The sequence below is a fragment of the Phacochoerus africanus genome, chromosome 9 (genome assembly GCF_016906955.1).
Source record: "Phacochoerus africanus isolate WHEZ1 chromosome 9, ROS_Pafr_v1, whole genome shotgun sequence".
Lineage (NCBI taxonomy): Eukaryota > Metazoa > Chordata > Mammalia > Artiodactyla > Suidae > Phacochoerus > Phacochoerus africanus.
In genome coordinates, this window is record NC_062552.1 from 67,382,843 (window position 1) to 67,399,949 (window position 17,107).

At 38.7% G+C, this 17,107-nt stretch overlaps 1 protein-coding gene across 3 annotated transcripts in view; it reads right to left on the bottom strand.

The window, feature by feature from the left end:
* NPAS3 (neuronal PAS domain protein 3) overlaps positions 1–17,107 on the bottom strand; it is an 866,013-nt gene that overhangs the window by 245,982 nt on the left and 602,924 nt on the right. For all 3 annotated transcript variants that reach the window (XM_047795435.1, XM_047795436.1, XM_047795434.1), the window contains exon 4: positions 1,245–1,334. In XM_047795435.1, coding sequence (XP_047651391.1) covers positions 1,245–1,334 — 90 coding nt within the window. The remainder of the gene's footprint in view (positions 1–1,244; positions 1,335–17,107) is intronic.

Below are 17,107 nucleotides of genomic sequence, written 5' to 3' on the forward strand. Positions count from 1 at the left end.
CCAATAGCTTTGCATGTCCTTCAAGGAAGAGTTAATGGATCCCTGCTTGGATTCTCAAAAGTAAATAATTAAATTTGGCAGTGTTTCTCCTCCTCCCCCAACCCTCCTCAAAGGCCAAATATCTCCCTTTATTATTTCCCAGTCTCTTTCTTGATTTAGCTATTACCCAGCAAACTCACTAACAGGCAAAATGTTCCACCCACGCTGGATGCCCCCTTAGAGCAGTGCCAGCTTTCAGAAGCAATGAGTCTAGGGTGGGTCCTGCTTAAGAGGAGAGAGACAAATCTTATCTCCATCTTTAGCTCAAAGGAGCAACTGAATGAAAAGTAGATTATCCAACTTGGCAGATCATCACATACATGCAAAATCCCTCCCACTGAGGTTGTGTTTGTCTCGTGCCAAACCACCAGATGAAACGGGTCAAACTCAGCCAATCACCTGTATGGGCACAAATAGCCAGATGTTCAGCATTTTTATGGAGAAAACATCTGGATAATTAGTGGAACTGCAGACTTTTCTTCAGGGTATTTTGGCATTCTGGAGCTGCAGCCTGTGTCTTGGACTCCAATGAAAGTAAAATTTTTCTCTTCCTGGGGAACATCAAGAGCTAAACATCTAGGATTTTATCCCTTCCTCCAGCTGCCTCCATCTTCTTTTCTTTTCACCTCTGACAGACACATGTGAGTAATTAAATTGGAAATAATGAAAGATTATCTTATTTTATGAAATTGTCTTTCAGCAATAAGAAGCATTTGCAAAGGCAGCAAAATACACCCTTGCTGGAACCCTCCCTGAAACACATTTTAATGGTATCTTTCAGCATTTCTTGACTCCAAATGACTCCCTGTCATTGTGTCAGCTCCCAGGATAGTGCAGGGTCCTCCATAAACATCCAGTAATAGGACACAAGGGAAGCACTATTAGTGTGTCCCTCTCCTACAGGGCCCAGAGGTTTCAAAGTTCAAAACAACCGAGGGAAGAAACTTCATTTGCTCTCAATAAATTAATAATGATCCTTGGAGGGGGGGTGAGGAAGGGGCCTAAAGTTTTAGAGCACAAGTTGATTCCCAACGTTCTGAACTGACATACAATTTTTCCCACTGACTTTGTGAGAAGAGTCAGGTAGAGGCATTAAAGAATAAATTGGATAATTCATGCTAAATAGAGAGTCTGTTGAAGAAGGAAAGGCATGAGGCTGAAGGAGCTTTCACAACGCTGTCAAGAATCTAAATTGTTTTACTTACTTGTGAGAGGCCTAGGTAGATGGAGACTGTTTCAGAAATGTACAAAAATTTTCCTTCTTGATTTAGTGCAAATACAAAGCCATCCAGGGACTGCAGAAAAAATAAATATATCAATAGGTTAATACGAATATATGATGGGGAGGTAGTTAATAAGGTATCTGATACAAAGCAACACACAACCAAATTTAAGAACATTTTTTTTTCCTTCATACTGAACAGAAGTCCTAAGATTTTGACTGCTGTATTAGACATGAACAAATGAAAGGTCTGAATTAAGACTCTAAGCTTTCCTTCATTTCAGGGACTTCCTTATGTCTCCATCATTTTGATCAAGATGCATTACATTCATGCAGAAAATCAGGTCATGTCGATTTTATGAGATCTTGCCTTTATTTATTTATTTTTGGATTCAGTAGTTACTGAGATTAAATCAGCACAATTCTCTATTAAATAGCTGAACAGGGATGAAGACTGTAGTGGAATGAGAGAAAAAAGAGTTCCCATATGAAGAGCAAGTAAAACCACCACTTGAGCTGCTATGGACATAAATAATTTGTCAACTAATAAAGGATTATGTTCTTCTTACTCCCAGTGCCTATTGTGTCAGAACAAATAGGAAAAGTCAATATATTATGGGCGAATATTATAAATTATAGGCTGAAGTATTATAAACTGTAATCCTTTTTTTTTTTTTTTTTTGCAAAACTTTGTATTAAAGTTTTACTGTGAAAGATCTAGTTTCCATTATGGCTCCTGAAATGGAAAGAAAGGAAGAAAGAGAAGGGAAAAAGGAGGATGCCACACATGATCTGTAAGTCCTAAAATCTTATCCACTTTTCAAATGGAAGGCTGCATTTTCAGTTTGATGAATGGTGTAAATCATCACAGACTCCAACTGTAAGACACCACCCAAATTGAGAATAAATTTGCTTCAAATTCTTGAAATCCAAGTGCATCTTATATCCATCATCCTCATGTCTTTTGTTTTGCTTTATTTATTAAGTTTAAACCAGGGAGGTTGCACAAGTACTGCTTGCACAGCAAAAGGGTTTTTAAAGATTAATGGTATTTACAAAGACTATGAATTTGGGAATACAGGAAATCCTCACTGGGAACAAGGTATGTAGCAACATTAAATTAATGACATAATTTTTAAATATAGAAAAGTGGAAGAGGCATGTAAAATTCAGGTAGAAAAATGGACTGCCTAAAATCTCAGCAATAATTTCATTCTTTTAAAATACTGAACTTTTGGGAACTATATATATATATATATATATATATATATATATATATATATGAAATAAATATACATATATATGTGTACATATCTTTCTGGGAATGAATTGTGTGTGTGTGTGTGTGTGTGTGCGTGTGCGTGTGTGTGTGTGTGTATGAAATTTGGATTCTATACTTCCTTGTCCTTTTTATAGCCCCAAAGGTCAGAAACTATAGTAACGTCTAATCTCCTCCTCTGATTTAGTAGGTTCTGGAAACAATTCAAAAGTTATATTGTATTGTTCCACTAAAAGCAAATTACAAAATAGACAAGCTTTTGGTAAAGACAGTACAATAGTAATAGCTAACGTTTATTAAATAGCTCGCATTTATCATGTACTAAGCAGTTTGCATGTATTGTCTCTTAATTTTCACAAATACCATTTGAGGTAATTATATTATTATCCACATTTTACATATAAAAAAATTGAGCTTGGCAAAGTTAGGCAATGTGCCTGACCCTAGTAAGTGGTGAAGTTAGGATTCAAACTCGGGCTGTCAGGCTCAACTATACCACCTTCCACTAAAAATAAAGATTAACTGATACAATAACATTAATGAAAAGATACATTGGACAGCATTTATGATGTCAAAATATTTGTATTAAGAGGGAGTCTGTAACTTCTTAAAAATCATCACTTGTTTTTGAATGATTTCTTCAGATAATAGAACCCTACCATTAGGGGTAGGAGATAAATGGGAATAGGGATGACAAGACAGTTCTTAAGTCACTTCCACAAGAGGTCATCTGGTCACCTTTACTTTGTAATGTCTCCCTGAAAACATCTTGGGAACATGGAACAGTATCTATGAGAACTGGATCTTATCTTTGACAAAACTGCCAAGCCCTCTGAGGCTCCTGAGACCTAATCCTTCAAGCTTAGAAGTGGTACAGTAGCAGCTGACTTTGAACCAAAAGTGCAAAAGGAGGGAAGTTTTCTTTGTAGAAGTTTGAGAAGCATCTCATTTCAACACGTCTTCACCTCAAACAAGATGTCTCCCAGGGCTAAGGCTGACTCATGAGGATGAAGCCTCCCTCTTCCGACCTTCCCCAGGGAGAAAAGAGCCTGCTTAGGTTTTCCATTCAACCCAAGCCATGACCTGGAATGTAATCACAGGAGATGGCTTACACATGTGTCGTCTTCTCAAACTATAAATTGCCATCGTCAGATTGGAAGGACACACAGAGGGAGATCACAAGATAACTTTGATGGGGCAAGTGACAGTCAGAAGGATGCATGAGAGCAGAAGAAAGGATGGATGGTGCTGGCATTGAGATGATCCCTTGTTGCCCAAACTCTCATTTTTCAGATGAATAACCTGAGGCACAGAGAGGCTAAGTGGCTGGGTAAGACCATCCAGCTAGCTCGTGACAGACCCGGTATTAAATATGCTGCCTCCCATGGTATTAATAAAGCATTTGTGACATTGCATCATCCTGGTCCCAACTCCCAGGAGAATGAATTTCTCAACAATGGGGAATAACAGTCTTATTCATCTTTAACCAACACCTAACCACTGCTCAACTAAGACTTATAAAATCTAGTTCTACCTCCAAGCCCAAAGCTCTTTCCCTTACACCACAATGCTAGAATGACTAAAAGGAATGGCACTTTATTTCCTCCAAGAGCTCTGTTTATGGAGCTATTAGATTATTTGCAGATTCTGATGCCACAGATGTCTAACATCATCTGGGGTATCCCCTGACATTTGGAAAATCAGAGTTAGACTGGATCCTTTCACAGTCTTCTAAAATACTCAGTGCTATTCACTGGCCACCAACACATATCCTTCGCTTTATCACTGAAAGGGATTCTGATTTTTTTTTAAGTAAGTTCATACCTCATGTATTTACTAAAATACTAGAGGAGGTTTGGGCACCATAGCAGGGAAAAGGAATATCTGGAGGCTAAACATCTGATGCTATGAAGCAGTGGCGATCTAAGAACTGGCCAGTTTTGTTTGGCAAAAACAGAGGCTTCGACACATGTTCCAATTTCCTGGTGAGATTAAAATGAGGCTATGTCTACATGACACAAAACAGCCAGTCAATGCAATTAAAAATAACGGCCAATTTGGTGGGGGATAAAAACAACTAGTCAGATTAGTTGCTTGTCATTACAAAGGTAAACAAAAGAGGTTAGTTAACTGTATTTCTCACTTTTATGCTTATCATTTCAGAAATCGTATCTGTAGTATGAGATGAACTTGGGTATAATAATCTTTCAAACAAAGAATGGGATAGGAAACCAGGTCTCCAGCAGGTTAGCAAGGTTGCCCTTCACAGTGCCACTACTTTCTGCTTCAAGGTCACCCCTGTCTATAGTTAGCTGTATTTGGCTACTCAGAAAAGTTTTAAGAGTAGCATAAACATTGGTTTAATGTGGTTGTCTTCATTTTTAAAAGTGGGAGGAGGAAGAAAACATTTAATTAATTAGTCTTGGGGACCAAATACAATCAATCTGAAAGTTCTCTAGAAATTTCAAAAATTTTGAAACGAGAAAGCTACTATATACTGAGCAGTTTCAATCACTGCAGGCTACTTTTTTTTTTTTTTTTCAAAAACTGCCCACTGTTTTCAACAGGCGCCAATTAAGATTCTGGGGTCAAAGGGTTAATTACATCTTCTTACTCAGTATGTAGAATTTTCTGATTATTAACTAAGGTTGGATTAAGATGAAAAAGAACCTACACAAATGTTAATGCTAGTCCCTCCTTGAGAAGATTATTATAAAGTCACGCTGAAATCTATCTGCTTTCCTCAAAGTAGATGGAGAACAAAAATCTTAGAAGAAACAGTAAAACAGACGTTTTCAAGGCATGGAAGTATCTGATTTATCACGACAGTTTTCTTATTACTAAAACCAGTTCTTAGCCATCTCGACAGGGCTGATGGGAGATTTCCTTTGTCACATCCTAGTAAGTCTATGAGGTACACAGGCAGCAATGAAGCTTGGATACAGAAGTCAGGAGCTAAAGCATCTCTGAATAATAATGCCTGTAATTATAATTTATATCCCCTGACATCAGTGTAACATATAAAGTGTAAGGCACAGTTTCTTAACCCCAAAAGCTGAGTGCTTCTAACAGTATTTGTCAAATGATGAGGCTATTTCCTTGCAGGGTATGAAACTAACTACAGCTTCATGATTGAAGGTATACTAATGTTTAATGCATTGTGCTAAATGGATTTATATTTGTCAAAGTGGTTTTGTCTCTGCTCTCTTCTTTTTCTGCACATTTCACTGCAGCCAAATTTCAGAGCGGAACTTTTACAGTGGCACACTTATAGGGATAATTCTCATGTATGTGACTACTCTGAAATTAGTGGTTCTTTCTACTGCATTCCCATAGAGAAGAGATAAAAAAATATCACCCAAACTCTTTTCCTATGACCTAACTCCAGTTAGAGTGAAGAATTACCAGTAGGCTAGGTTATTTTAATGACAGATTATTTTAAACTAAGCCTTCACCATCTGTTCCACCCCCTAATTATGAATGCAAAAAGAACATATTTCACAATTACATCAGTAAAAAAGTAAGATATACGTGATTTAAATGCATGCATGTGCTCCATGTCCAATGCACCGTGCATCTGTGATGTTCTCCTCCTCCAGGCTTAGGTTCTGGAGAAAATAACAACCCATGATAAAGTGCCGTCTCTGACACACTCAACTTTTCCTCCAAGCCCAGGGTTTTTCACTGTTAGGACATAATTCTGTTAGGATGAGAACAGAACATGAACTGGAGCACAATACTTGCCAGCCATTAGAGACCAGTACTTTTTAACTGTTAAAATGGCTTTGTGTTAACAGGGAGAGGCTGCATGAAAAAATTGCTTCTGCTACCTGAGCAATGGGTTGGCACTGGAGATCCATGAGTCTGCCCTTGAGCCACATCTCCATGGTCATGAAAGAATGAAGAAGCCAAGCACAAAAGAAGTGTGGCCTGGAGAGTGAGGACAGGGCTCCAATACTTATATTTCCCCTCTATTTTGGCAGCAGATAAAAGAGTGAGAAGAAAGTTTCTTAGGTTTTTTTTTTTTTTTTTTGGCCTTTGGATACATGAACACTTTGATAGAGCTCATTAGGATGCCATGTTGCCCTGTGACTGCACACAGGCGGTGATGCTTCACCACTCATGCACACACATGGACGCCCAGCAACCTTGAGGAGAGGTTGCAGTGAGGTCAGAAGGGCCCGCCAGTATCTGTTCATGGGGAAGAAACATCTCCCAAATTTTGCCATTGCAATCTGAGTTTTAACCATCCTGCACTGTGCAGAAACAAAAGCCTTATTTTTAGAAGGACTCTAAGCCAAGAATGTATTTCAAAGTGGAGAAAAGCACACATCAAAGGTGTGGGCTTTTATTTAACTCTCAGGAACCTCCCAGAGTTTTCTGGGGCTCCTGCATCTGGTCTCTTCCTTTGTTTCCCCACCAGCGACGGGTCAATAACATGAAGCCTAATAGCACAGGTGTGTGTCATGGTCACATACCAAAGGCCACATGTTCCCCAATCACAATACCAAGTTGGATTAATTCAGTCACATTTGACTATTTTCCCTCTAAAGCAGAATTCCAGAACAATAGACCTTGACACCACAAGGCACCTTAAGAGTTTCCTAAAGCACAGAAATCCAAACATCTTAGGTAAGAAAACTGTGCAGAGAGACACAGATGGCCTCTCGTCAGTTCTTGGAGGACAGGTACCAGAATACAAGGGGCGATGCTGAGCTGGTGAAATGTTAAAACATGAAAAGAACAAAGATATCTGCTTTCTATGTCAAGAGCTCAGGTTTTGCTTTTCTCATTAAAATTCCATTTCGTGGGCACTGTGTATCAAAGTGCTGACCTTTCTTCTCCAGGATGCTAGTTCAAGCCTTACATCCAGGCTTGAGGGAGGTGGATTTCTTGATTTTGAACATCCAGCCAAATGGACAACAGGCTCTGGTATAAAGAAGGGGGCAACATTTGGTGGACTCATGTGTCTGTGTCTCAATGCCATGGGGGGAACACACAGACTCCACATTATCTGTGGCTTGTCCCCAGGGGACCAGGACCACACCTGAGGCAGAAATGACCACAGTGGCTCACAAGCTCCTTGCCTCCAGGAGAGGATTCCTGCTAGTTATTCTAGGGCATGAACATTCACTGGAATGTTAAAACATCTCCTTTTTGCGAATGTAGCACATGAATTTACTGGAACACAGGCTCTGCAGAATCCAGGAGCTATTTCCTTACTGTGCATCTTTCCCTTTGAATTCAGAGTCCTCTTTCAAGTTAAAGGAGGAATTCCCAGGTTGGCAGGAATAATATAAGAACTACATTGTACTGGTCCTGAAAGGCCTGCACATGTCACAGCTTTGCTTTGGCTACACATGGAGCCTGGTCGCACACAGGGTTCCAGATGTCTTTCAAATTGTTTGTGCTATACAAAATATCATACAAAAAAGGAACAGATACAAATAATTGTTTATTGGATATCTTTTAGATCACAGGATACTGGAAAACAGGGAATGGTAATTATACACATATACACACACATGATTTACATATAGTGTATATCAAATATACTATTATATAGCATATATAATATATATCATCATCTTACAGGATTTTTAAACAATGCTCAGTTCACTTAAATACTTACCATAGAGAAGAGGGAAGGGAAAGAAACAAACACCTGTCAGGAAAATTACTTAGACCAAATGTGAACTGGGTATTATTTAATTCCACTTCATGCAACTGAGGCTCAGAGAAGTTAAGTACACTGCCCAATGTCACACATCAATCCGTGAGAGATCTAAGCAAGGGCTCTCCTGCTCCTCCTGCTCCTGGAATTACCTGCTGGGGATTTCAGTTGTTTCACACCCCATCAGAGCTGCTAGGACCTTACTTCTCCTCCTGCATTTCTTTCTACACAAGCAATTCTCATGTTCCTACTGTTTCAGTGCGATGCACGTGGAAAACACCTGCTGAGTGCTTCCTATGCACCAGGCCTGTACCACCGGAGCTTTTACAAAACTGAACAAACTCACGAGTTACTTTCTTAAAGAAAGTTCCTCTGTGAGATCCAAGGCTAAGAAAATGTGTCAAATTGGAAATTAACTTTATGAAACATAAAAGCTTAGAGACAGAGGCAGTTCAGGATGCTGGTGGGGATGTGTGTTTGATATCACCAAGCTCCACACCTCTAATATGCTGTCTTTAGATTGGAAAGGCATGGATTGATGGAATTTGTATTTTTTAAGCTTTACTGAGATATAATTGACACATGAAATTGTAAGATATTCAAAGTGTATACTGTGATGATTTGATATATGTATACATTGTAAAAGAGTCCTCCCATCTGGTTAATTATCCCATACATCACCTCACATATTTATCTTTTTGGAATTTTAAATGGACAGTCAAGAGACTGCAGACCTCAAGGAAATTCTCATGCCTCAGAGAAAGAGGCTAATGCCTATAAACACAAAAGGGACTTCAGTTAACAAATCATTGCTAGGAGAACCATACCTCCCAGCAGGCCACAGACAGGACACGGTTTGAGAACACACAGTAGCAGGCCATGGGCCTGGGCAGCATGCTAATTCCATTTCCCGCCCCAAAGTTTTTTCATTCAGACTTAGGGATTTTTTCTTTTCCCTCACTGGTATTATATGTACTATTTTATATAGAAATGATGGTGAAAATGAGATGGACTTTACGGAAATTTATTTTACAGTCATGTTTACTTAAAAATACATCCTTGCTGATGCGAGGTAGGCCCACACTGCCATTCTTGTTATGGTTGATTATGACATGGACCTGACTATTTACTGGGCAGTCAGTAACTTTAAAGACTGGGATCTTTAAAAGGAAATAATAAAAGCTTTGTATGTGTATTCCTTTAGATAAGGAGTTTGTGTCAGGGGTAGTAACAATGATTAAAGAGCCCCATAATGAATTTAGCATATTAAAAGACCACTTAGAGACCTCAGATATTAATCTGGTGCATTCACACATGAGTTTCAATTTAGGAAACATCTATTGTTATCTTTAGGGGAAGGGTATTAAAAACATTTGTAGTGAAAAGAATTTGACTGTTAAAAATATAGTTGCCTGCTATAAGACTCTAGAAAGTTGTCCATTTCTTTCAGATTGTCAAATTAGTTGGCATATAATTGATCATAATATTCTCAAATGTTTTTTTGTATTTCTGCAGTATCTGTTGTGATTTCTCCTTTTTCATTTCTAATTTTGTTTATTTGGGTTCTTTCTCTCCTCTTCATAGTGAGTCTAGCCAGAGGTTTATCAATTTTGTTTACCTTTTCAAAGAACAATAAATAAAATGGCTCTTGGTTTTATTGATTTTTTTCTACTGTTTTTTTGAATCTCTATTTTATTGATTTCCTCTTTGATCTTTATGATTTCCTTCCTTCTGCTGACTTTAGTTTTGTTGTTGTTGTTGTTGCTGCTGCTGTTCTTTTTCTAATTCATGTAGGTGGTGGGTTAAGTTGTCAATTTGAGATCTTTCTTTTGAGGAATGCCTGTATTGCTATGAATTTCCCTCTGGGAATACACATGACCAAAGAGGTAAAGGATTTATATGCTGAGAACTATAAAACATTAATCAAGGAAATTAAAGAAGATGTAATGAAATGGAAAGATATTCCATGTTCCTGGATTGGAAAAATTAATATTGGAAAAATGGCCATACTATGCAAAGCAATCTACAGATTCAATGCAATCCCTATCAAATTACCCATGACATTTTTCACAGAACTAGAACAAACAACCCAAAAATTTATATGGAAACACAAAAAACCCAGAATTGCAAAAGCAATCCTGAGAAACAAAAACCAAGCAGGAGACACAACTCTTCCAGACTTCAAGCAATATTACAAAGCCACAGTCATCAAGACAATGTGGTACTGGTACCTAAACAGACATACAGACCAATGGAACAGAAGGGAGAACACAGAAATAAACCCTGACACCTATGGGCAATTAATCTTTGACAAGGGAGGCAAGAACATAAAGTGGGAAAAAGACAGTTTATTCAGCAAGAATTGCTGGGAAACCTGGACAGGTGCATGCAAAGCAATGAAACTAGAACACACCCTCACACCATGCACAAAAATAAACTCGAAATGGCTGAAAGACTTAAATATAAGACAAGACACCATCAAACTCCTGGAAGAGAACATAGGCAAAACATACTCTCACATCAACCTTATGAATATTTTCTCAGGTCAGTCTCCCAAAGCAACACAAATAAGAGCAAAAATAAACCAATGGGACCTAATCAAACTGAGAAGCTTTTGCACAGCAAAAGAAACCAAAAAGCTAACTTACAGAATAGGAGGAAATAGTTTCAAATGATGCATCTGACAGGGCTTAATCTCTAGAATATACAGGCAACTTATACAACTCAACAGCAAAAGAGCCAACAACCCAATGGAAAAATGGGCAAAAGACCTGAATAGACATTTCTCCAAGGAAGATACACAGATGGCCAAAAAGCACATGAAAAAATGCTCAACATCGCTGATCATAACAGAAATGCAAATCAAAACTACCATGAGATACCATCTCACACCAGTCAGAATGGCCATCATTAATAAGTCCACAAAGAACAAGTGCTGGAGGGGTTGTGGAGAATAGGGAACCCTCCTGCACTGTCGGTGGGAAGGTAAGCTGGTACAACCACTATGGAGAACAGTATGGAGGTACCTTAGAAATCTATACATAGAACTACCATATGACCCAGCAATCCCACTCTTGGGCATATATCCGGACAAAACTTTCCTTAAAAAAGACACATGCACCCACATGTTCATTGCTGCACTATTCACAATAGCCAAGATATGGAAACAACCAAAATGTCCAGCAACAGATGATTGGATTAAGAAGATGTGGTATATATACACAATGGAATACTACTCAGCCATAAAAAAGAATGGAATAACGCCATTTGCAGCAACATGGACAGAACTAGAGACTCTCATACTGAGTGAAATAAGTCAGAAAGAGAAAGACAAATACCATAGGATATCACTCAATTCTGGTATCTAATATACAGCACAAATGAACCTTTCCACAGAAAAGAAAATCATGGACTTGGAGAACAGACTTGTGGTTGCCCAGGGGGAGGGGGAGGAAGTGGGAGGGATTGGGAGCTTGGGGTTAATGGATGCAAACTATTGCTCTTGGAATGGATTTACAATGAGATCCTTCTGTGTAGCACTGAGAACTATGTCTAGATACTTACAACGCAGCATGACAATGGGAGAAAAAATTATGTATACATGTATGCGTGACTGGGTCCCCATGCTGTACAGTGGGAAAAAAAAAAGTGTGTTGGGGGAAATAACAATAAAAAATAAATTAAAAAAAATACAGTTGCCATCGACTGACTGAATTATGTCCCCGCAAATTTCATACATTGAAGCTCCAAACCCCAATGTAACTATATTTAGGGACGAGTTTTTTAAGAGGTAATTAAAGGTAAATGAGGTCATACTGGTCCTAATCTGATCGGACTGGTGGCCTTATAAGAAGAGAGAGCTCCAGCTCTCCACAGGGATGTACCCAGGAAAGGCCATGCAAACACACAGCAAAAAGACTGCCACCTGCAAGCCAGGAGTAGGGTCCACACCAAAATTTGATCATGCTGGCACCTTGATTTTGGACCTTTAGCCTCCAGACCTATGAGAAAATGAATTTCTGTTGTTTAAGCATCCAGTATATGGTATTAAGTTATGGGAATCTAAGCTAAGACACTAGTTAAAAAATTCTTTTTTTTTCTTTCTTTTTAGGGCCACACGTGAGGCATATGAAAGTTCCCAGACTAGAAATCAAATTGGAAATGCAGCTGCCGGCCTACAACATAGCCACAGCAACGTGGGATCTGAGCCATGCCTGTGACCTATACCACAGCTCACGGCAACACTGGATCCTTAACCCACTGAGTGAGGTCAGGTGAGGTCAGGGAATCAAACCGTGTCCTCATGGATACTAGTCAGGTTCATTACCTATGAGCCACAATGGGAATTCCTAGTTAAGAAATTCTGGTTGGGGAAAATGCTTGGGCCATGAAAACCTTCAATGCTAATTTCAGGAAATCATTGTAACTAGATTTTCTCTACTCTCCATTATACAGATCATTCATATAATTAATAATTAATTTTTACAAGACCTGCATAAAGCTACAAATATGATGGACTGCGAATAGTAGCATTTAGTTTCAGAAATCGACAATGATTATTAGGATTGTTCTTGAAATCTTTTTAAAGTAATTGCACCTCTTCTGTTTCCTACCTTTATGATATTGAGATCTTTATATAGGTTTGCTGTACATTTCAAATGCTTAGAAGCTCCACTGCTTCACTGCCTTAGCTCCATACAAGGTGGAGGTGCACATTTATGTGAAAATCAATTACTCTGATGGAACTGGGAACCTGATCCTGAATGATCTTGGGATAAACAGCTTGGGTTAACCAACTTGCTATGGCTCTCTGCTGCTTTGCTGACCTTCTATTTTCATTTCACAGTTGGTCTCTGAGTCTAGATAAGAAAGACTAGCATACATAGTTGCCCACAGAGCTCTCATCTTATTCAGGGGGTCCAAGTAAATGCTTCTGCTTTTATCCCCACATGCCTATTTAACACACATGAAGCAGAAGAGACTGGATTTCGTTGTTTGCTAACACACCTGCATATACACAAAGCATAACAACTAATGTCATAAGAAATCTTTTTCAGTGAATCTCTAGATGATACCCTTCAAAGCAGAGCAATCGAGTGTGAAATTTGCTGGCACCAAATCTGCTAGGTGTACATTAAATGACAGTCCAAATTTATACAATTAAAAGCAGTGGTACTTGGCTATGTATCTTGGATTCTGCCATGGATGAATGCAGGAACTGAATGCAAGGGATGGGATATGAAGGTTTTGGTGCCTGTAATTTTGTGGGATAAAGACATCAGTAAGGAAAAAATTAAATTCTGGTATTTGCCACTGACTTAAGTAAAGAAGAAATTAATATGAAAAATGAGACTGGTGTTTTCTTCCATTTCCTGATCTCCTTCATTGACTATCCTGACTGGAAGAGAATTCATTGCTATCATTGAAGAGTAACTGGCTTTTTTATTATTTGAATTCCTGGGATCAAAAGACGCTTTACCCCAAATCCCGGTGAGATTTAACAGGCATCATGGGGCTAAAGTTGTCTACGGAGAAGTGTAACTAATAGAAGTGCAAAGATAAAGTCCAAGGTGACTGGCTTCAGTGTAAAATCAGACAAATAACAGTGACTTGAAGAAGGTGAAGGACATGTCTGATCTCAGGACACTACTGGGCTTACCACCTCACACCTTCCTAACCCACCTATGAGGCAGCAACAGTGACAGACCCAGCTATTTTCTGTTTCAGCTACTTGACTAAGTCAAATGGTCACGTGCTCAGGAGTTCCCATTATGGCTCAGTGGAAACGAATCTAACTAGTATCCATGAGGACGCAAGTTTGACCCTTGGCCTCACTCAGTGGGTTAAGGACCTGGCATTGCCATGAGCTGTAGGCTGCAGATGTGGCTTGGATCTGGCACTGCTGTGGCTATACTGCAGGCCAGTAGCTACAGCTTCAATTTGACCCCTAGCCTGGGAACCTCCATAGGACATGGGTGTGGCCCTAAAAAAAAAAAAAAAAATAAGTGTTCAGATTTGCTTTAAAAATATTCCAAAGGTATAATTCTGTTTTATCTTGAAGTTTTTACCAGAGTAATGCATCATGGGTATCAAAGGGTAAAATAAATTCAATATATGAAACTGTCACTGTCAATTTTTCAGGAGCAGATCTGTTTCTTTTTTTTTTCTTTTGTGATAGTTTTGAATTCTATAGTTTTCATCTTTTTTTTTTCTTTTCTAAAAAACATTTTTTATTAAAGTATAGTTGATTTCCAATGTTTGTTCAATTCAGCAGAAACTGAAGATCTGTTCTTTGAATTTTGAGATGCCTGGATACTTGGCTATATACATGCTCAAAAGATGCTCACAATATGCTCTTATATTTACCCAACAGGGCTGGATCATTACATGGAGCTAAAAATGCCACCATATAAATTTCCCAGGGAGGAGGATGTCAAAACTTTTCGGCCAGAGGTCACCTTTCCTTTCTCTCCTGTCCTAGAGTGCTCGCAGGATCCTGAAGATCACGCAGAATCTTGCCCTTTCCTAGTTCGTTAGTGAAGTTAGGGCTGGTAACTGACATCTTAGACACCTGTCAAAGAGCGGCAGACCTTGCTCTTCTGCTTTTTTTTCCTGAAGCAGCGCAGAGCATCAACCTGCTGGGCAGGGCTAAGTGACTGCATTCTGTCTTGGGCTATTTGACATGGGTGGCTACAGAACACCACAGCTCTACTTTACAGAGGGTGTATCAACTAACAGACCTGAGGAAGCACTAGATAAAAGTGTTTTCAGTGACTCAGGGCCACATGGTTTACTGAAGTTATATAATAGCCATAACATTATACAACCTGCAGGGATTCACTGTAACAATAACCTACGTTCTGCATGATCTATTCAAAGGCACTGATGTGCCAATTTGCAGCAATTCCAAAAGAAATTTGCAGTTGGTCATATTGATAATTCATTCACTAGAAATCTTGAATCAATATTCTCAGCCTGATTCTAATGTGCACAATGATCCATTTACCTACACTTTTGACTTAAATAGCTAAAGATAGGTTAGAACAAAAGATAATTTGAAAATGGATATATTCCACTATTCAATGCATTTGATGAATAATTGTCTCCCTCTCAATGACTACTGGACTTATTAAAATTCCATTTAGTCTACAGAATTTATAGTGGTCTCACCATATAGCCCTTTAACACCTTCAGCCACAACTGTCACCTGCTACGTAGCCACTCTCAGCCTTCTCTGTCACAGGCATCTAAACTGCCAACAACAGAGGTATGAAGGAAAAAAGGATATCGATTAAATTCTAAGTCTGATTTTTCACCTGGCCCTCTGCCTGGTTTCTCAAAAGGATTGGGTATGTGAACTAGCATTGTTTTCATTACTAAGATGGTGTTTTTCTTAGCTATCGAGAACTCCAAGACTACAAGATGATCATGCAGTCATTTTCTACCTGTATCTACCACATTCCACCATATAACCTTGCAGAATCAACTTCTTAATGAAGTTCCTAATAATTTAAGAAAGATGAATCCCCATGACAACTCTTCCTTTGATATCACTTAGAGTGTAAGTAAACATTACCCTTCCATGAATGACCTTAGCCTGAAAAAAAGTGAGGATGGGTAACATTACCTGGGGTCACCTTGGAAACCAGTGCACAAGTTTGGGATCAACAGCTTCTATCTCACTTCTAGTTCTCATTTTAGCCCCCTTTTCATTTTTACTTTTTTCTTCCTAGTTTCTTTTCTTCATCTCTTCTCCTTTTACCGTTTGGTTGCTTTCTGCATTCATCTCTCATTTAGTGAGAGAAATGTTGACGGTTGTGGAGATGGTGTGGTGTGTGTGTGTACCACGTTTCCTGGCAATCCTGCTCTGACTGTGCTGTACGTGAAAACTCCCCTGGGCAGTAAAACAAGCACAGATATGTTCATATGTCTGACTCATGGATGTACAGTGATTTCTGACAATTTTTGAAGACCATGAATGTCTTCCAATTCATGTAGGCTAGTGTAAATTTTGTGTGGTGGAATATTGGGGGTGGATTATTACTGTCTCCAATGAGATTTGTTCATTCTAGCCTTGACCTTTTCCAACAAGTGAGATTTGTTTTATTGTCTTGCTTGGGGGCTTCTCCTTAGTAATAGGATGACCTACTTTAATTTCTACTTAAATGCTTCACAGGCTGGAGAGCGAGTTCCCCTAAAGGACTGAGCCCCTAAAGACTCAAATTGGCCTCTGTGTCCTAATGGAAGACTTTTATCCCAAAGCAAATAAAAAATATATTAAGGGTTTTACAAACACAACCTTAAGCCTTTATCATTTTCTGTATGTTCCTTCTATTCTCATTATAAGAAATCACACTTGCTTAAGACATTTGCTGCTCCTCTCCATCAGATTTTTATCCCTTTCCTGGTTCTTTTCTGCCATGATAGGCACCTTTTGTAAAAGTGGACAGCCGATATTATTTTGTCCTTTCCTAAGAGGTACACAGACATGATCTCTTAGGCAGGACTGACTAACATACTTTATGTTGGTACAGTCTCCACAGTTTATCAACATCCTGAATTCCACTTGAGCTAGTAAGATCAAGACAGTGTAATGGTAAATGACTCACATTATTAGAAATATTCTATAACATAGTGAGCCCAGCTCTTTTCCATAATCTCAGCAAAGTTAAGGAACACACTCCAACGGGAAATGAACAAAAGAAATTCTTTCAAAATTTCCCCAAATGCAATTCTTCCTCATATTGGGCTTCCTTAACACACTGGACTATGTTATCTCAAGCAAAATTTTCAACACCATGACATACATAAAACCATCATTTAGAACAGGATGAAAATCTTTGTCCCCAAAGGTTTACTATATAAAAATTTCTGGGCTCTGCTGTGAATCACT